The sequence below is a fragment of the Podarcis gaigeae genome (genome assembly GCF_964106915.1).
Source record: "Podarcis gaigeae genome assembly, chromosome: 7".
NCBI lineage: Eukaryota > Metazoa > Chordata > Lepidosauria > Squamata > Lacertidae > Podarcis > Podarcis gaigeae.
Window position 1 is genome coordinate 44817646 of NC_139683.1, and position 20853 is coordinate 44838498.

The 20853-nt window shown below is 38.9% G+C and overlaps 1 protein-coding gene and 1 long non-coding RNA gene across 23 annotated transcripts in view; one reads left to right on the forward strand and one right to left on the reverse strand.

Annotated features, from left to right (window-relative positions):
* ZNF521 (zinc finger protein 521) overlaps nt 1-20853 on the forward strand; it is a 297889-nt gene that overhangs the window by 149506 nt on the left and 127530 nt on the right. For 16 of the 22 annotated variants that reach the window (XM_083748212.1, XM_083748213.1, XM_083748201.1 and 13 more), the window contains one exon: nt 2-86. In XM_083748212.1, the coding sequence (XP_083604338.1) occupies nt 2-86 (85 nt within the window). The remainder of the gene's footprint in view (nt 1; nt 87-20853) is intronic. The other 6 variants (XM_083748205.1, XM_083748208.1, XM_083748203.1 and 3 more) reach the window with 1 other exon arrangement.
* On the reverse strand, nt 56-5727 carry LOC310848804. Its single transcript, XR_014566624.1, has 3 exons — nt 5628-5727; nt 2205-2709; nt 56-147 (listed from the first exon to the last, which is right to left on the reverse strand). It is a non-coding gene; the product is annotated as an uncharacterized lncRNA (long non-coding RNA).

Here is a 20853-nt window from a genome sequence, read left to right on the forward strand (position 1 = left end):
GAAGAAGACCTATCAGTGCATCAAGTGCCAGATGGTTTTCTACAATGAGTGGGATATCCAGGTTCATGTTGCAAATCACATGATTGGTGAGTGAAGTACTAAATCTTGTTGATGATAGATAGACTCTCCTTGCTGTATTCTCATTGCCTGTAAATTTAAACAGAGTTAAGGAGAAATTAATTGTGCAATCGTCAATGATTTACCCAGGTGTGATAGATTTTTTTTTTTTAAAAAAAATATTATTAGGCCTAATAAAGCATTAGCATGTTTTATTTTCTGCAAGGGCTAGTTTAGACTTCTGCAGAGATTCATATACTACTGCCAGTCAAAACACAGGTGATTAACAAATTAAACTTCTAATCATTTTTGCATTATTGAAAACAACTAACAGGAATGGTTAATGAACTGGTTGTTAGCTTTCCACAGAGTTTTAGACAGGTTTTAATTTCAGAAGTTATTATGCTAATGACACTACCGAGTGCTGCTCAAGCACCTTGGTACCAACACCAGAATTTGTGAGTTTTGTCACGAAGAAGCGTAAATAATTCAAATGGCCATAAAACAGGAATATACATAGTATTTAAAAGCTTGAAAACAACCCAGAATGGTTCTCTACAAAATGAAATAATATATTTAATTGAGTCAAAGCTCAAGCACTGTTATTGATAGTATTTAGAGTCTACAGTCACAATTTCTAATGATAATTTGCTTTTATAATATGGCTGAAGTTAGGAAATACCATATGAAGCACTGAGCATTTTCTTTGAATCATCATATTTTGCCATTATTTGCTTATTCCCCTGGGTTATATTTATGTTTTTAATTTGGTTACCACTTAGTAATAACACTAAGCGTTCTGCAAGCCAATTAAATTTATCAAGCACATCTTTTGCCTGCTAATAAAACAATATTGCCTTTTGTTACTGCCTATTTCTAAGAAATTCCTTTGGCAAAGTGCAGACATTAGAATCATTGGCTTTGTACTGCTACAGTATTTGTTTCAATGTTTTAGAAAAATAGGAACTTCTTGTAGAGAGATTCATGTCAGCAGACAACTCTATAAATGCATGTTCATTTATTCAAAACCTATTTCCTTTGAGCTGTTTTACAAAAGTTACTTAATTTCTGGCTTGGTGTTCTAAACTATTTTTTACACATGTTCTCATGTAATTTTGTCATACTTATTAAAGTTGTTGGTTAATTTAATATGCATCTTCTCCAGCTTTTGTAGTTTAATTTTAAAAAACAACAACTTTGGCTTCATCCTAAACATGCTTACTAGAGAGTAAATCATATTGAAGCCAAAGTATCTTAGATGCCTTAGAATCATAGTGTCAATGCATAAAAGTAAAATAAAGTTTTCAGGAGTTAAATGTGAGCTTTAATTTTTTTTAATGAATGTTCTGAAGTCAAAATAAAATTAAGAATGAATCATATTATGTGTATATCCATTAAAAAACAATTGCACTGGCAATATAAGTCAGAGATGGCCAAAGGAATTTAGTGTTTGTACAAGGAAGTCCAAATGACATGATGATAAAAAAGTTAATAATAAATAAAGTAGCCAACTCAGTTATACTCAGAATAAACCCACTTAAATTAATGGACCTGTTAGTAATGCTCCTTAATTTCAGTAAGTAGGATGTGTACTAGATATAAACTACCGTAACTTTCAGTTTGCTCCTCTTCAATGTGCCTCCAATTCAGAGGCTTGAGGTGGCCTACTTCACCTTTGCTAAAATTAGGACCCACTCAGGTTGGCCCAGTGACCCAGTAGCAGGAATCACTGCTGATATATTACCAAGAATTTCATTCCTGGATAAGCCCTAGCAGGGTTATGAACACTTCTTATGCAGCATGATTGTCAGGGGCAATCCTGTCACGCTCAGTGTGTTTTCTTCCCAAAATTCCACACAATGGAAGGCAAGAAGCTTCAGAAAATCCTGCAAAGAAGCAATGCAAACGCACAGAGCTTAGCAGAAATGATTTTGTAGATAACTGCAATTCCAGATTTAAAAGAATAAGGAGCAGGATGGAGAAGATGAATAATGTAGTAGTAGAGCTGGGCCTTTCAGATGTTGTAGCAGCAATGGCTCACTCTCAGCTGATTTCCCCCCCTGTTATCGATGGCAAGCTGACCATTCAGTAGTTACCTGGGTCTTCTCCCCCATCCCTTTTTGAAGATGGGGACAACATTTGCCTACCTTCAGTCTGCAGGGACCTCATCTGTTCTCCAAGAATTCTCAAAGGTTATAGACAGAGGCTCGTGGATTACATCCACAAGTTCCTTTAGCACCCTTAGGTGTAGCTCATCAGGCCCTGGATATTTGATTCATTTGAAGTAGCTGGGTGTTCCCTTACCACTTCTTTTCCTATCTTGGACTGCAGCTCCCTCTTTGCATCGTTCATTCTGTTATCACCAGTTTGAGCTGTGCTTTCCTTTTGGCTGAAGACAGAGGCAGAGTAGGTGATGAGCAGCTCCACCTTCTCACTGTCACCCAATAGCATTTCTCTATCTTCTCCAGGTAGAGGACCTTCTACTGGTTCTTCTTCCATAGCCAAATAAACCTTTTAAAATTGCTTTTAACCTCCCTTACGAGTTTGATATCATTCTGAGCTTTGGCCTTCACAACCTTCTCCCTGCAACTGATGGCTACTCATGAACAGTGTTAAATTAGTGTCCCATAGTTCCTTGCATGCAGCAGCAGGCTGCAGCACAGAATTCAAAGCATTGGTTTGGTACACGTGGCTGGTACTGGATTTGGGAGTGCATAAAGTGTAATCAGTTTAGCTCAAAAAGACTAGGAAACATTGTTCTGTGGCATTGCTTCCTGAAATGCACCAGAACAATAAGGAGCAGAAGTCATTTTGCCAGTCGTTGCACTTATATAGTTATTTTGGGGGGATGATTTAGAAAACTTCAACTGGAATGAAAATAGCACTAATTTATAGCTGAAGAAAGTTGGTTGGGAGCTGCAAAAAGAATCATGAACACACAGAGACAACTCTTCCCATTTTTCAGCTGGATCTCAATGTTTGGTTATTTTTAATGAGGTATTCAGCAAGCAACAGATAAAGAACATTTGACAATGAGAAGTTTGTCACTTCTTTGTGTGGGCAAGGGATTATTCTTAGGCTCCTAGGGTATGTTTACTTGCCTCCCATCTTTCACCTGCCTATAATCATTTGGTAGAGAACAAGGATGTTTTCTTCTATGGCAGGTAAAGCTAGACCAGGCCAGATTGCAATGTGACTTGATAGAGGGTAAATCAGAATTGAGTGAACATTGGAAGTTGCTTCTGTTGTTACAAATTTTGTTCATGGGAGTCATTCTCATTGTAATTTCAGGAGAATTTGTGCCTATTTGCTAGAAATTGGTGTGCTAAGGCACTTTTAGGATTCTTGCCATAGCCAGATCTGATGAGTAGACATAGTTAAAATGTTTTTCCAGCAGTAAGGATTTTCATTGCAAGAGTAAGTTGTGAAAACAAAAAATGCTAATGTTGAAAGTGGCCCCACATACCTTATAGTCTTAAAAGTTTGATAACATAGAATGGGAAAGAGGTGCTTATCCCTGGCTGATTGTCATGCATGGTATTGCTTCATGCCATAACCATAGTGACACAGATTTATGTGGGCTTGCTATAAAACATTCTAGAAAGCTGGGTGGGGGAGATTCTATCACACAAAGCACAGTGTGATTTGCAGAACATGCTTTGATCATCTGTATTTACTGTAAGTAATGCTGGATGTCAGTGTTTGAGATGCATCCCTGATTAAAAACACTCATATTGCATCTTGAGTAAGAAGGATGTGGAAGAATTAACAACCTGTAATAGTTCTATTTTGGAGAGTGTATGTAAACCTGAATACAGGAAAATGAGTTTTTAGTGATTTTATATGCTAGGACTCATTCCACATGGTACTATCTATCTATCTGTTTGTTTGTTTGTTTGTTTGTTTGTTTGTTTGTTTGTTTGTTTGTTTTTGTTTGTTTGTTTGTTTGTTTGTTTCCTCTCTGCCACCATTACCTTTCCACCCCCACCACTGGCTCTTCTTTCCTTACATTATTTTACATTTCTGGGACAAGATTACACTAGAATTAAAAGTGTGCTGCCAACAGGTCTATCACTAAACATTAACTAATGAAAAAGAGGGATATATGTGATTTAATATGTATGACACACAATATTGTCATATTAATATAGGTAAATGAAAACACAACGGGCAAGTCCATATATTGTTTCTGGGATCAGGCGGGGTCTATAAATGTTATCTTAGCACATTAACTGGTAATAGAGTTTATATCAACAAACGAGAAAGAAAAAGCCAATGGGTAGCATCCAACGTTGCCATTCTGCTTCCTCAGTGGAACTTCCCCCTCCTCTCCTCACCCCTGCAGAAGGTCCTGCAGCCCTCTGGAAATGCATTGTGGATGCATGGTGAGAAGAAGTGAAGGGGGAACCCAAAGTGTCTGGTGAAAAAATTGCCATCCTAATTACTTAGGGAGCTGCTGACATGTCACACCCATGTAGAGTTGATAGTTTCTAGACTTCTGGCTTCAGTTTGTTTGTTTGTTTGTTTGTTTGTTTGTTTGTTTGTTTGTTAATCTTTCCACTAGTTCTCTAAACTATGCTTTTGTAATGTGGTTTGTATCATCTCCTTCAAGGACCTCAGATCAAACTTCTATGCTGCCTGATGCTAAGTCCAAAGAGCTTTTTTTCAGATAAGCAGTTTTGAACCTGGGTTTCCCACATCCAGAATATGTGATCTAGTCACTCTGTTACACTGACTCTTAAGTACAACATATTAATGAGCATTCTATTTAGTCATGGCAAAGTAACCTGTCAGCACAAATGGTCTACAGGGTAGATGGGAAATGTGAGTTATCGCTTAAGAGGGGTGCAGAGTGGTTGAGAAGACTGACTTTAATATAATTTAGAACAAACCAGGTAGAAGAACCTTCCAGAGAACCTTTCAAAAAAGACTGTCATAATGGCAAACCTTGCACCAGCTGTCTTACAGGGTGGGCACTGGTTGAGAGCGCCCAGGACTCAGAAGACTCCTCATCATCAGAACCTGCCATCAAAACACCATTTACCACTGTCCCCTCATATTGGCAGTGGGTGGGCAGCAGTATAGCTTGACAGGACCCAAGTTCAGGTCCATCCGCAGTGGCCACCTGCTGTTTTTTACCCAAATTGTAATGCTTCAGCCCAAAGATATATGAAACCAACAGTGTTGATACGTCTTTCAAAATCAGAAGTGGTATAAATAAGAAGAGAGTTAGTGTGATTTAGTGATTAGAGTGTCAGAGTAGGACCTGGAAGACCCAAGTTTCAAGTCTCTACTCGCCCATGAAGCTCACTGGGTGACCCTGGGCCAGTCACTGAGACTCAGCCTAACATACTTCACAGGGTTGTTGTGGGAATTAAACAAGATGAGGGGGAACCATGTGTGCCACCTTGAGCTCACTGGAGAAAAAGGTGGGATATAAATACAATCAATCAATCAATCAATCAATCAATTATATACATTGTCTACATAAATGAATTACGTGTCTTTACATTTTGGATAAATGAAGGTGGTGAACAGCCTTCATATCTAGGGGGCCCAGATTGGCTTACATTTAAAATGGCACCTCTGTCCACCATCTGTTAAAATGCTCCCTGGAGGCCTGGCAGTGATGTTGCTGCGACTGCAGTGTCAATGGTAGCAGAAGCTAAAAAATAAAAAATGAAATGCAACAGCATTGTAGTATTCAGGTTGCCTGTGTTGGGTAGCACCATGTCAAAGGCCTTGCATAACTGTATTATCTAAAAGGAAGAAACAGCACATTCTGCATTGTGTCATAATATATAGAATAGTGCAATGGCATAACAAAAATGCAGAGGCATAACAAACCTTTCAGATTTCTTTTTCTTTATGGTTTAACTTTTGATCTTCCTCCACTACACTGCTACCCATGTATGCAACTTGTTCTCCTAAGGGTGTGCAGTTCCCACATGGGCAAAAAAAAAGGAGACTTACATTCCAGGGAACAAACAAAATGTCTCCCTTTTCAAGCTCAGAGAAATAAGGGAAGACAGCATGGCTGCCTTGAGGACGCTTATTTTGGAATGGTAGGTTATAAGGATAAAAAGGTTTTATAAACAATAAGTGCAAAGAAGGAAATAGTGTTATAGAGGAATGGAAGAATTGGAACCAGGAGAGAATGCAAATAATGCTAATTTCCAACATTCAGGAGATAAATAGCCAACTTATCAAACGATCATTGGAGAAATTGTTCAGGAAAGGGCTGAGAATCATGGTGAAGGTGTTCATGGAAAAACACCTGGGCTCTTACCAAGGAGCCAAAACAAGGAAGCACAGGCTCTAAGTGACTGGAGGCCCATAGTTCAAATACATCTCAGTCCTGTACTCATTGGGTGGCCTTAGGCAACATATTTCCATCGGCCTCTGCACCTCTCCCTACTGTCTGTAACATGGGGTTATAATGCTGCCCTTCTGTAAAGATTTAATTTAACGTTTACTGTGATAATGTATGGGAAATCCTTTGAGAACTTGGGAGAAAGTGCTATGTACAAATAAAAAAATCTACAATTAAGCTGTAGCATTTGGATTTTAATGTGAAGTCGGTGCTGCTTAATCACTTTAAATCCAAGTGCATTATCTTCCCAGCATACTGTGAACTGCTTTATTCTTTCAAACAAGATAGGCAATATTTTTTGTGGCAAAAATGTGGCTGGTGGAAGAATTATTTTGGTGTGTGTGTGTATTTTTATTTAAAATATTTAGCCCACTCTATTCAAGATGGTGTATAATAAACATTTTAAAACCATCACAAGCGTTTAATAAATGCAATCATACAATAAAGCAGGATAACATAAAACAGATTATTAGAGCAACAGCCTCTAAGACACAGCCAACTACATCTTAGTACCCCGTCTAAGTACACAACATCTTGTAAATGCCTGAATGAATAACCATGATTTCAGCAGGCATTGGAAGCAAAAAGACACACACACAAAATGAAAATGCAGTATCTTGTCTGTTGACCAGTGGTTCCCACACTTTCCCCCATATACCACTTGAACATCACTGAGGCCCTTGGCAGACCACTGCCAGTTGTAGCATTTGTAATGCACCACTCTGGATGCTGTGTGATTTTAATTATATTTTATATATTGCATTGTATTGCATTGTATTACAAAGTCCATTGATTTCAGTGGGTCTGCTCTCAATATGATTTAGTTCAATGGAACCCTTAAACTTCTGCTATACAGAACTCCAAATTAGCCTGTATTTTCCCCATGCAGTTTATGCAAATCTTATTTGCACCCATGTTCCATTGATTTATATGATTTGAAGACTATTCCATGTTCTATGACTCAAGTTACTTCAAGACAGAAATAAGCATATTTAAATCAATGATATTTACTCCATGTAATTTTTCAAAGTGAAATGCCACAATACTGTTTATATAAGGTCATTTTAATGTAAGAATGCTGTAAAAATATCAGTGCTGCAGTTCTGCAGTAATCCTGCCATATCCTGAATTTTCAGTAAGCACACTCCCATTTGTTCAGTTTTGCTTGTGGTTCTGAGCCAGTGTTATTTATCTATTTGTGCAGAAAGTTTTGTTTACAAAAGATGCTTCATCTAAGTGAGAGTTCAGGCATAGGCAGAGGCATGGGTAGGCAGTGGCGTAGCGTGGGTTGTCAGCACCTGGGGCAAGGCAAGTAATGTGCACCCTCTAACCCATGGATTTGCGCCCCCTAACCCGTGGATTTGCGCCCCCTAACCCTAACCCCAGGTGTTGCGCCCGGTGCGGCCGGCCCCCCCTGCACCCCCCACGCTACGCCACTGTGGGTAGGCAAACTAAGGCCCGGGGGCCGGATCCGGCCCAATCACCTTCTCAATCCAGCCCGCGGACAGTCCGGGAATCAGCGTGTTTTTACATGAGTAGAATGTGTGCTTTTATTTAAAATGCATCTCTGGGTTATTTGTGGGGCATAGGAATTCGTTCATTCCCTCCCCCCCAAAAAATATAGTCCACCCTCCCACCCCCAAGGTCTGAGGGGCAGTGGACTGACCCCCTGCTGAAAACATTTGCTGACCCCTGGGCAGAAGTGTTTATTTTTTAACTGATTTTTTTTTTTTATTGGAAAAAGGTAGATCAGTGACTTTTACTTTATGTCCCGTCCCCCCGCAACTTCCCTCGTACGCCCTCTCTCCTTACTATGCTGAGATGTAATGGATGAGAATCAAACCCCTGCCTTTTTAACTCAGTGAAAGGAATCTTTCCATATAAAGTTATGAGACCCAACAATTGAAGTGCAACTTTATAAGTGTTCAGATTAAAGCCCTATTAGGCATCAGATAATGCAAAGTGATATTGCCAGGAATTATTTTGTGAAGGCTTAATTTTTTTCAGTCTGATAATTTTTGACCAATAATTGCCAACTGCCAATTATCCTTTTTTAGTCAGAAGGAAAGCTCCAGCACCATGGAGGCTGGCATTGTAGCCAGCACATGAATCTCCAAAGAGCCACAGACAACTGTTTCATAAAATGCAGGGAGCAAAATTGCAAGCCGCTGGCTGTGCACAACAGAGAACCACATTTACAACTGAGGGCTGATCAGACTGACAAAGGGAATGATAAAAGGGGATGGGGAAGTCACAGACTTTGAGATTCTCTGCTGCTTGTATTGACTATCAAAACCAACCTATGGACCTATAGCAATAAAAATTATGAAGAGAAAGTTTGGGTGATGAGATATGCTGAGCTTTTTTTATAACTTTATCCCATCCCTTCCACATTCCTTCCCTTTGTATAAGTAATTTGTGTGTGTCTATATTTATATCAGTAGATATAAAACAGTTGCATTAATAGCATTTTCACTTGGCCATCAATATTTTTTCAATGTAATCATTAATGTTTGTTTTAAGTTGTAAGCTAAAATCTGAACATCATTTTATACCAATTTATCAGTAGCAGCTGGCAAGGTGGAGCAGTGATACGCCCCTGACCTCCAATTGGTTATGTTGCTGCTGCTGCTGCTGCTGCTGCTGCTGCTGCTGCTGCTGCTGCTGCTTACCAGTAGGTAGAAGGGCAAGGGCAATGCAGAGGGGGAGACGAAGTCTAAATTTAGCACTGGATTGGGTCTGCTGGTGCATTTGCACCATACTGACCTTGCTTCCTCCTCTGCCCCCCTCCTCTATCTCCTGGTAAGTAGCAGCCACAGAGCTTGCCAGAGGTCAAGTGAGTACCATCACTCTGCCATACCACTGTAGATTAAGTAGCTAGAGCGCTTTCAGATACGGTGGGAGCTACAGCCCGTTTGGCAGCAAATACTTAATGTTTTTAAGAAGTAAAATAAGTTTTGCAAAAGGAAGCAGTGTATCACTCAAGACCCACTAGTGGTTCCAATAGGGACCTTCCTGGTTACTCATTGGCTGAGCTCAGACATATCAGGAATGCATTGCTTCCCATTACAAGAACAACCATATATGAGACTCAGGGTCTCATACTCCTGCTTCATGTGTGTCGAGAAGAGACTGAAAGCTTTAGCCAGCACTTTAGACCTAACTGTAATTACTCATGATGCCCAAACTCAAGGAACTGTGGTTTATCAAACTGTGGAATATCAAACCATATATTTTTCCAAGCCATAATTTAAGCAAAACACAGCTCCCTGAGTTTCAGTGTAGTAGGGACCTGTGGTTAATTTGAAATTGAGAGCAGAAATTTTGAGCTCATGTACGTTAATGAAGGAGTCAGGGAACAGCATGAACTTGAACTTATAAGGGGAAACCATGGTGGGTTAACCATGGTTTCTTTTTATTCCTGAACTGTGCCAATGGCTCAAGACACTGCCAATATAAAAATACTATAATCTGGGTTCTCTACTGTCTTGCATTCAATAGACATATGACACAGCAAAATAACTTTTGACACCTATTGGATAAACCAGTTGAATAAAAATACAATATAATGATGAAAGTATAACATCTTCTAGGATCCCAAGAGCAAAATTTTCATTAGCTATTAATGTGTAACAGTATCTCACAAATGAGAACATGTACACAAATATGCTTATGATTTTGTCTCCTTATCTACTCATCGGTCCATGTGTGAATATCATCAACCATGGAGAAACTTAAAGCTAAAACCAGCTCCTTGACCCAATGTATCTCTTTGAAAAACCAAGTCCAAAGTTCCCCCACTGCAGTTCATCACTGCTCTTTCCTGGCCCTATATAATTTGTTTTGCTCAATCATAGGTTTGTCCTGGCCTGTTTTCGGGCAATTTCCCAAAAGAATGCATGAAAAATCCAAATGTAAAATTTAAGCACCTTGTAGTTATTCTTACCATTAAATATGCATTTTTCAAAGCATTTCCCCTAAAACGTGCATTTTATACATTGCTTTATACAAAATATAGCTTTTGGGGTGCACTGCATCCAGGGAAATGAATAATTCTACTGACAATTGCATTCTGATTCAGGTCAGTCTGCTCTGAAAAGCAGACTGAACAGATTCCTCCCACATCCTTCCATGTACGTTATATTTACTCCCCCTGCCTCCCCCGTCCTCAAACTTCTCACATTGCTGAATTGCTTCTGCTGTTTTCTTTCATGAAAGGGATTAGTCAAACATAAAATTCAATTATCACACTTTTTAAAAGATATGTATTTGATTTGTTTCCTTTCCTTCACATTTCTAACACACTCCATGTTTAACAGACATGGCATGCTTTTTCACAAAGCAAATAAAAGCGCTCATTTTTGCAGCCGTGCATGGTGTCACTCACTGGAGGGATTCCATGCCTGCTAGGAGAGAGAAAGAGAGAGAGAGAGAGAGAGAGAGAGAGAGAGAGAGAGAGAGAGGATGAATCTGGATCTTTGCATGGTTAGGCTGAGTGGCCTGATGGACTGTCAAACCCGATGACTATGTGCTTACCCATCATGCCCTTGCCTGTTTAGCTATAAAGTAGGGTAGACTAAAATAAATACCAGGGAGAGGAGTGAAATACACACACCCTACTCTCCCCTCAATCTCCTCTTTCTCCTGCTTTGAGCTGTTTCTCCCAGCCTGGGCTCTGAATCTAAGAGTGACCTGGCAAATGTAAAGCAAGATACACTCCCCTATCCCGTGTGGTCTTTTTTAGTATAGAATGGTAACCCACCAAGCCCCACTTTATAGCTGAAAACATGCGTTTAAAAAACATGAACACATATTGTTTGGTCCCGAAGAGCAAGGCAAAATGGTAACTCAGAAAAGCAAGGTGAGGTCAGTTGCTGAAGGTTTGGAGAGGTAAAGCAGGTGTGGAAATAAGGGCCTGTGGGATGGAAAAGCTTGTGGGGTGTGGAAGCAGAATGAGGGAAAGGTGCTTTCTTTCGTAGAGGAAAGCTTGTTACAGGAAGAACAAGCATGCAAGAGACTTAGGCTGGTCCATCCATTCCCCACTTGGGTTTGTCCTATGATATCAGGAAGAATGAATTTTTAGGATGAAGATAAGTTGCAGACTTCCCTTTCTGGACAGAGAGCTAGGAGACTAGGGCGTAACTTCCACTTTCCACCTGGAGTCATTTTTTCAACCTCAGCACACCAACATACAGGTATATGTTTCTCCAGTTTGGTGCAGACAAGGTTTCCCCTGCTTTTCGGGTTAGACTGAATGTGGCGGGCGGGGGGGGGGGCGGGGAGAGAGCTGTGTTGAGTGAGCTAGACTTGGTTAGGTCCAGCTTAGTCTTCATCTGTGGTCTCTAAGTGCCTGTAACAAATTCCTATCTGCCTTTACTATTTTTATTTAGTGTGTATTAGCTCCCAAAAATATAACTTGCAGAATTTAAAACAAAACAAAACACGTGTGTGTATACATTCAAATTTGTTAGATTCTGTGCCAAGGAAAGAGGATTGTTTTATACCAGCCAGTTATGTACACTTTTAGATATACTGGATTATGCCCACTTATAAATTGACTATGGTACAAAGTGGTAAAATGGATACTGTACCTATTAAATGAATAGAGTTTGAGGTAAAAGAGTGGAAACTCTATATATTGCTTTTAACATGGGAAAGTTACTTATGTGTTGCATTTTTATACAAATTGTGTGCATAACGTTTCCAAAAATGTAATAGTAACATTAGGGATATAGGTGTAAAATCCACAATTCAAGATTGGGTTTTAAATTAGGTTCATTTTTGCTTTATTTCATGAGAAGAAGCTGAGGAGAAAAGAAGATGAAATCTGCTTTGTTTAATACTAACAGAAAGCTACCCTCATGTGGGCAATGCTGGCGTATTTGAAAAGCTCATAAAGGGTTTCTACATGGACCATACAAAAGGGATACTTTCTCTTTAATAGCCATCTGTACAGGAGAGATGAGAAGTGGGCCAGGTCATCTCTCCTCAGCTGTCATGATATTAACGTAGGTAATGGAGCAAGCTCTCTGTTCTGCTGGGTGTTGTTTTTCATAGATGTTCATCGATTTACAGATAATTCTATTTATTTCTTATAGTTGGTCCAAGCAAACCAGGCAGAATAACAAACACCAAAGCCTTTTGAATGACTTTATCTTTGTTGATTTGCAATGTAACTTTTGTCTAAAAAATGGTGTTACACCTACTGTGCAGATGGCTGCATGATTTGTAAACCAGCCAAAACATTTAAACAAATGTGTGATCTGGGGATAGATTAAATAAAGGATAAAATGGAATGCGGACCACAAATTCTAATAATCAGATGATTCTAAGTTCTGTGTAGTGTGGAGAGACAGTTGCACTGATAGCAAGGAACGCTTGCCAATGACAGCAAGGTGCCGAACAGATCACAGGATGGAGCCTGTGGCCTAGTAGGCCTCAGTTTGCGAGCTGCACATTTGCTGTACAGCTGGCAGCTCTGTGTGGGGACATCAGATAAAACTTACGTAAAATGAAGTGTTACTGCCTAGTATGAATTCGTGCAAAGAGGGAATTTGCAGACTGTAACTGAAAAGCAGATTCAGAGTACCAATGAAGCAGACAGTAAATATGAATAGGTTTTAATTATCTGCACAATTTAACCAAAAATAATTGCAAAATGAGCTCAAAAAGGGCAAGCACCATTTTTTTTTTTACACTCTGCATTTTAAAATCTTTTGCCACCCTGAAAGCCCTATTTTCTTACTGCCTACTGGAGGAGAACTCTTGCATGTACTTTGATTATAAAAAATGTATTTTCTACCTTTGCAACTGATCCAGGGATCAAAGGCATTATTTTGTAAAAAAATTGTTGTTTATAGACAGCTTTGATTTCACCTGAAATCTTGATGCTACTGGAAGAAAAAAAGCTGAAAACCAAACGAATTTCTCTTTATACATTTTCCTCAATTTTATTTTAGTTAATACAGATAATTTGTGAATCTAACCTATTTATCATTGATGCTTCCAGAGATATGTGTCAATAAATCCTCATGTCTGCTTCATATGCACAAATATAAAGTGCCTATGAAACTAATAAAAATACATATATCATTCCTTTATCTACAAATAAAATGAAAATCCATTTATAAGCACCCAAAACATTTCAAGAGCAGTATCTGACTAAGTCATACTCAGATATGTTGAAATCAGTACATTCAGCTACTCATGATTAATTTAAGTCCATTGATTTCAATGTCTCTACACTAGTACAACTTAGCAGGATGCCACCCTTAAGATATAAAAAACCACATTTTTATACATGGCTAAAATTACCACATATTAAAAAGACTGCTATGGTTGTTTGTTTTTTGAAGACATAAAAACTTCAACCCCTCACTGTTTAAAAAGAAACAATAAAGAAATTTCCACATATTATTAATTATGGGCATTTTAAGGATACCCTCCAAATCCACTAACTCCAGAAGCCCCCTTAAAATCAGAGGGTAGTAAATTGTTTGTGGATCTTTGTCATTAGGAGTCAATTACCATTTTCAAATGACTGTTTCATTTGTACTTTTATATACACTTGATTCAATCTGTTGTACAAGTACAAATTCCATTTTCTATTTTTAAATGTTTAGCTAACTGAAGTAACTATCTACTGTAAATGAGTAGTCTAAGGGAAGTTGCACCTGTAGTACAAGAATCTCTAAAGTTACAATAAACAGGGTTCTGTGTGGTGACATAGTTATTACAAGACATTCAAGGGTACTGAGTCAGCTTTCCTCTTTGTTCCTTCCTTCCTGCAAGTTGTTTACACTACAGGTTCCCAGGACATATTTTTGCAGGGTCCTTTTGAAAATAAATTATGCAGAATGTATATTTTAGAAAATGCAAACAAATTTTCTTTCAAGGCAAAAAAAATTAAACCTGCCTTAATATTTGTGTTGCAGGTAATTTTTAAATTGCTTCTTGTTGTTCCTGAGGTCTAGTAAATGCTTTCTATGGAAGAAAAACAGGGCAGAGAGGGAGAGGGAGCGCGTGTTCAACTTCAGCTGCTCATATTGCTGCATTTGGTTAGCTAACGGGGTTTCGTAGGTCACCTTTAGAATTTTATGCCTATGACAGCAGTAGCTACCTGCCAAGATTGTGAGGCATCTCACAGCTCTCAGGATGGAGCTTGTGGCCTGGTAGGCCGCAGTTGGAGGGGTACACATTTGCTGTACAGCTGGCGGCACTGTATGGGGCAGCAGTGTGGGCTGTTAGGGAGCTGGAAAGGAGACAAGCATGAAATTTCTTCTAACCCCAACTCTGTTTTTCTATACTGTTGGCTGCTTCTCAGTTCCTTGACAAAAAAACCAATCAGGCACCCTTTAATCCGCCTGTGATTACCAGTGGTATAAAAAGAGAAGCATAATGAGGAAAAATGCCTCGTTTTGTTGCCTTCAAAAGCCAACAAATTGGAGTTAACTTGACAGGAAGTGGCTTAATAATTAGATTATTTATTTATTCCTGACACATATCCCCCTGTTACTAGTCTCAGGAGACCCTGTAGATGGTACGATTTTCAAGCTGCCATTACTTCGCTGTCTTCTGTGAACAAAGAAGCTACTGTCTATCAGTCAATTAAATGCACTCTTTAAGCAGAGGCTGAGAAGTCCTCAATGGATAGAGCCCTGGGACATTGTGGCTGATGATTCCTTTCTCTGTACTGTACATCACACTCTCAACTACAGTCCCCACAGAGATGGAATAAAGTCATGCATTAAAATATCACTTGTTGATTTGTTTGCTAATGAAGAGCCATTGAAATGTTTGTGTATTTCTGTGGCAAAACTGTTGATAAAAGGACTACTTGCTTGCATATCTTACTTTGTCTTTAGGAAGCACTTATTTAAGGTTTGCTAAAATTAAGATCAACAAATTAAGGGGGGAAACCCAGAGAGACACGGATAATGTGGGTTTACTTGTTACGCACGCCAAAGTAAATAGCACCAAGGACTGCAAGGGAGGGGAAAGGAGGATAATAGCACTTCAGGTCTCTGTGTTACAGCCCTCTGTATTAGTCAAGGTGCAACTCTTTCCATAGCCACCCCAAATATTTTCTGCTAGTACAGTGAGTGCACAGTTACTGTCTATTAGGACAAACAGATAATGACCCATAAGTTTAAGGATCCTGGTTTTTTCTCTCTCTTTTACTTTGTATCTATAGTTACTTTGGAGCAGCTACTGTGGGTGCGGGGAGGCACTCTGGAATTGATCGGAACAGTAGAACTGGGGGAGAAAGGATTAATGCTACACCCAGAGCTGTTTCCTAGGCCTCCCCTCCCCATAGCTGCTCTGAATCCCTGGCACTCCTTCTATTGTACCTTTTCTTTGCAGGGCTCATATCAGATCTAGAAAACTGAAAACTGTGTGTGAATATAATATAGATTCCTCTTGCCGTGCCATTGCTCTGATCAAAACATTAATTTCCCTGAAGGTAGCTTAATGGTTTCAAAAAGAAACTTGGGATATTGAATCCCAGATCTTGTGCATCAAGCCTATTTTGGCCCAGAAAATACATGGTTATACAGTATATAAATGAAGATATGACATAGAAAGAGTCTAGGTGGATTAGGCCAACGGCCCCTCATGGTCCAGCATCCTGTGGCTAAACAGATGCCCTTGGGAAACTCACAAGCAAGATCTGAGCGCAGTAGCATTCTCTGCAATTGTGATTTTGAGCAAGTGCTATTCAATGGCATGCTGTCTCCAACAACAGAATATGTGTTGTTTTCCATTAGAAAACTGCATTACATTATTTCAGTTCATATAAAGTTATTTTTTTATCATTACTAGTTCTTCATAGTCAGGTTTTTGTGCAACGTACAGCCTTTTAGGTTGTCTATATGACTCCCTGTGACAATATAGACACTAAACCAAAATGAGGACAAAGACATGCATTTGGTGGATGTAAAATAATTGAACCCTAGAACCTTGCAACTATTGGAGCGGGGGATAGACAATTGTGTTATATATACAATTGCTGTGATTAAGCTTTGGGGTACTGTTTTCACATGCTTACATTGCTACATTCCTCTGAACTTCATAGAAAAATCAGCCTGCTTGGTTTAGTATATTGCTGATTACAGTAATTGGAAAAATAATTGTTAATATGCTGCCTAATGGCAACACATCTTTTTTCAGAGGTGTGTACTTGCATTAGGAATTTTGGTAATGGTTCTCGGAATATTTTGTTTATACAGGCCAGACATTTTGATACACATATAGGCATCAAGCTGGACGGTCCAAGTATGAGACAAAGAGGAAATGTTATGCATCTACTTCTTCCCTCACCTTTGATTTCCCTCAGGGCAGTTTCCTAAGCTGTATCACAAAATAACATACATAGTGAAATATAACTTCCATAGCATTTTTTCATGCTTCCATTTCTGTGCTCTGTTTACAACTGATGGAGTTAGTGTTGTGTCTGTCTTGGACCATTTCCAGAAAGTCAGCTCTACCTGAAAGCAGGAAGGGTTGCACAGGTTGCAGTTTCCACTAGTTCTACAGTGGTCTTTGTCACATTTGTATATGGACAGGGGACCAGAACAGTTAAAAAAACAAAAACAGTTTCCAGCTGCACTGAATGAGCACTGAGAATTTTTTAAAAACAGGACTCATGTGAATATTCATTAAAGTGCTGAATGGCATCTGCATTGGGAGCTGGGGCAAAAAATGGAAGGGGAAGACCAGGAGCAGTTTTTTTACACACCGGGTAAGTACTTGGCTCTTCCTCCACATGACCATGTTTTTTTAAAGCTACTTTGTACACGCCATCTTCACCTCTTGCTGGTAGGCACATTACATTTTAATTTTAACAAAAGGAAAAAAGGGAGAAACCACAGATACTCTAACCCCTGTAATTCATGCCAGCCTCAAATTAAAGCATTCTTTTTTCCTACCCTGTTATTCCAATTCATTTTGTTAGAAAAAGCTTAGGCACTCTGAGGTGTTCTATAATAGAAAATAAATTTGAAACCCATTCATTAATTGGTGATTAATATATATCAGGATTAGTTTAAGCAAGGCCCTACCTCCTGCCCAGTCAAGTATGTTCTGGTTAATATCCAATTATGTGCACCTTCGTACTTATTATGTCTTAATATTTTGGATATGATAATCAGAAACTTGAGAGTAATGCTAATGAGGAGCATAGAGTAGGAATTAGCCAGTGACATACTCAGTGATCCTTACTTAGAAAGGTATTTTTTGACTCTGTTCTGCATAATGGTAAGACAGTATGTTACATAATTAATCTGTGAGAATTTCCTATCTTTTACCTACGCAAACATAATCTCTGTTCTGTTAAAAAAAAAGGCATGTCGATCATCTATATGGAGCATTTGTACCATCACGTGTGGAACAGGCAGTCCAAGCTTTGGTAGCAACAAGCCATAATTCGTAACAGTATACATCAGGGGTGACCAGGATGGTGCCTCTCAGCAGTGGCATTACTGTGACTTACCTGGACAGTCGGGGATGGGGCTGCGCAGGTGCACCAGTGAACCAAGACTAGCACTTCTGCGCAGTGCTGACCCTACACCATTAAGGTAAGCAGCAGCAATCCCCCTGCCAGGAGTATGACTCTGTGGCAGGACCCCACTGCACAGGCTGCTCCCAGTGTTCATAGATACTAATATATGGAAAATGTAGTGAATGAAACAGTCTTTAGTTGGCATCAAATCAAGAGTTTGCATTTGGATTGGTTACGTACAGACAAGGAATGCTTCTGTATGTACAATAGTGGTTATTATTTGTGATACTTGTATCTCACATTTCCTCAAAGATACCTTAGGTTCGTTCAGCCATAAGCTTTCTAGGTGGCTCAGACTTGCCACTTACTCTTGCTTAATGCCACAGGTACCACTCAAGCAAGTTGTAGCTGCACTTTCTGTGACAATAAGAGTTTCCAACCAACCAGTTTGAGCAGTTTGAATGTTTGGTTTCCACAAATATTAGGAGCTGTATAAGGGCTGCTGCCAGCTTAATTGGTAATGTCTGTGTAACACTCCCAAATATACCACATTGTCTGCAATGGTGGTAGCAATCCTCATCAGGCTTCTTAAACTGTTATTTCTGTACTATACCACTTTGAATAATGGTTAGTGTTTACAACTGATAGTTCTCCCCAACACATTATTGTCACTTTACCCAGCTCTTTCAAAACATGTCTCAGCAAGAAAGGATTCTTAATTTTAGACACAAATGGAAAAATCTAGTTTGACTTCTTTCTTTCTTTCTTTCTTTCTTTCTTTCTTTCTTTCTTTCTTTCTTTCTTTCTTCTAACCCAAATGCAGTCATGGAATTTGAAATTTTTGTGGATATAGTTGACTTTTCTGAAATGATGCCTGCATTTTAGGTCTACCTCTTTTACCTTTGCTAAAATCTTTATCCATGAATTTTTCTAACCTACTAAAATCTCTGTATAGCAGAGCGTATTGTATGGCATGACCAGGATGAGGAAGTCTTAGTTGTACTTCTGGGTTTTATACTGAATCATTCTGTGGCCTTCAACAAGTCTCTCAGTTCTTAATTTTGCAAACAGGATAATACTTAACTCACATGGGGTTTTCCCAAGGAGCTGTAATTTAATGCAGGAAAAGTACTATGAATATAAATCAGTGCAATAATGAAATAAATACTAAATATTGATTTTGTTTAAATGGTTGAGCAATATTTTGTTCCTTAATTCACAGTTTGCTATATTTTCTTTGCTACATCCTTCCTGAAAGTCTGGAAATCTAAACCCAGACCCACATGTTTCTGGGTCAGCTGAATGAAACTGTAACACAGCAGGCAAGGCATATCAAAATTATCAGCCACGCTCATAACAGTCCGAAGATAGTACCATTTTGTGTGTGAGCGAGTGAGTGAGAGAGAACTAATGCAGATAGTTTAAATCTTCACATTTTCTTTTGAAGACAGTGAGAAGAAATTTACCTCTTCTAAGAACTTAGTTTTCTATTAGGATCAATGGCACTGCTGGTGTAAGAGCCATTTTCTCTGCAGTTCTGCCAACTGTTTGGAAAAGCTATTTTGTATGGAAACCACAAATTGTTATACCATATCCAAACACCCCTACTCCACTTTCCTGTTAAGTGTTGTGCAAATGTGATTTGAGTTTTGTTTGACACATTATGTTTGTAACGTATCAAAGCATTGTTTCTTTATCTCATGGGTGGGTTTCACAAAACATCCACTTACAGTTGCACTTAGTTGAAATCTTTCTTTGCTTAAGAAAAGCCCTTTCTTATGCCATTGTCCTAGGTCAATGCCCACATTGGCGGCTGCTGCAAATCATGTAGCTTTAAATAGCAAACCCTGAATACCCCTCCCCCCTTTATGTGCTTTGTTGTAATGAAGCAACATCAGTAAATTGCAGTGAAGGGTGATGGTTGCATGGGGATGACTACTACACCTTGGGGTCCCTTTGTACCAGATTATTTTTTTATTGTTGTTATTACTTCCCATCTCCTTTACTCTCCTGATGCCAAACTTGCTGTTGAACATCAGCGCAGCACAGGGGATCTTTAGAAATGTTGTGGACATTTTTTGTCTCTTATCTGCACACCAATCGCAGTTTACTTCCAAACACTTGCTACCCTGGGTGGCTTTTGCTGTACTTTATTGATGCCACTTTAGCTTTGTTGGCCACATTCATAATGTTATTCATCATTTGTTGCTTAAAAGAAGTGCATTTCTGTCAAAACAACAGATAGGAGGTACAATATGACTTTGCTTTCTTTTGTGAGCTTCCCTCTGAGTTTGAGTTCTGAATAGGATTCCTTATTCATCCTGTTGCTTTTTACAGTGTAGGAAAACTTGGATTATAAATGCTTATTGAAAGGGAACCCAACCCTTTGCTTATGTTTTCTTCCTTCATTTTCAGATAGATACTACTGTGTCCTTTTAGATCTCTAGTCATTTAAAAAACAGGCAATAATATCAACAAATGACATTGTACTGAAGGATCTTTAGAAAATGTTGGTTTTGTAAGATGTATATGTAGAAGATGTTTGTTTAGTTTGTATTCTTTTTCTGTGTAAGCAAAGTATGGCTTCTTTTTAAAAAATTATAGGATTCAAGTTTGTTCAAAAGCTGCACTGCATAACCTGGAAGCCCTGACTGCTAATTCCAAGTGGTATGGTTCACTGGTGAAGGAGGAAATGTATTCTGCATATGCTTGTAAACATCAGTTTTCCTTGATTGTCTTGATCTGAAGATTAAGCTCCATTCAAATGTTATTGAAGTGATACAGGATAGTATCCAACTGAATTATTGTATGCACAGAACAGTTTCTGTGAGTGTAATGGAACTTTTGCACCTTCTCGTCTTTCCATGTGCCACCAAATTGGGGAGGGCATTCCCCAATCCTTCAAAGCAGATTTGAGGGTGGG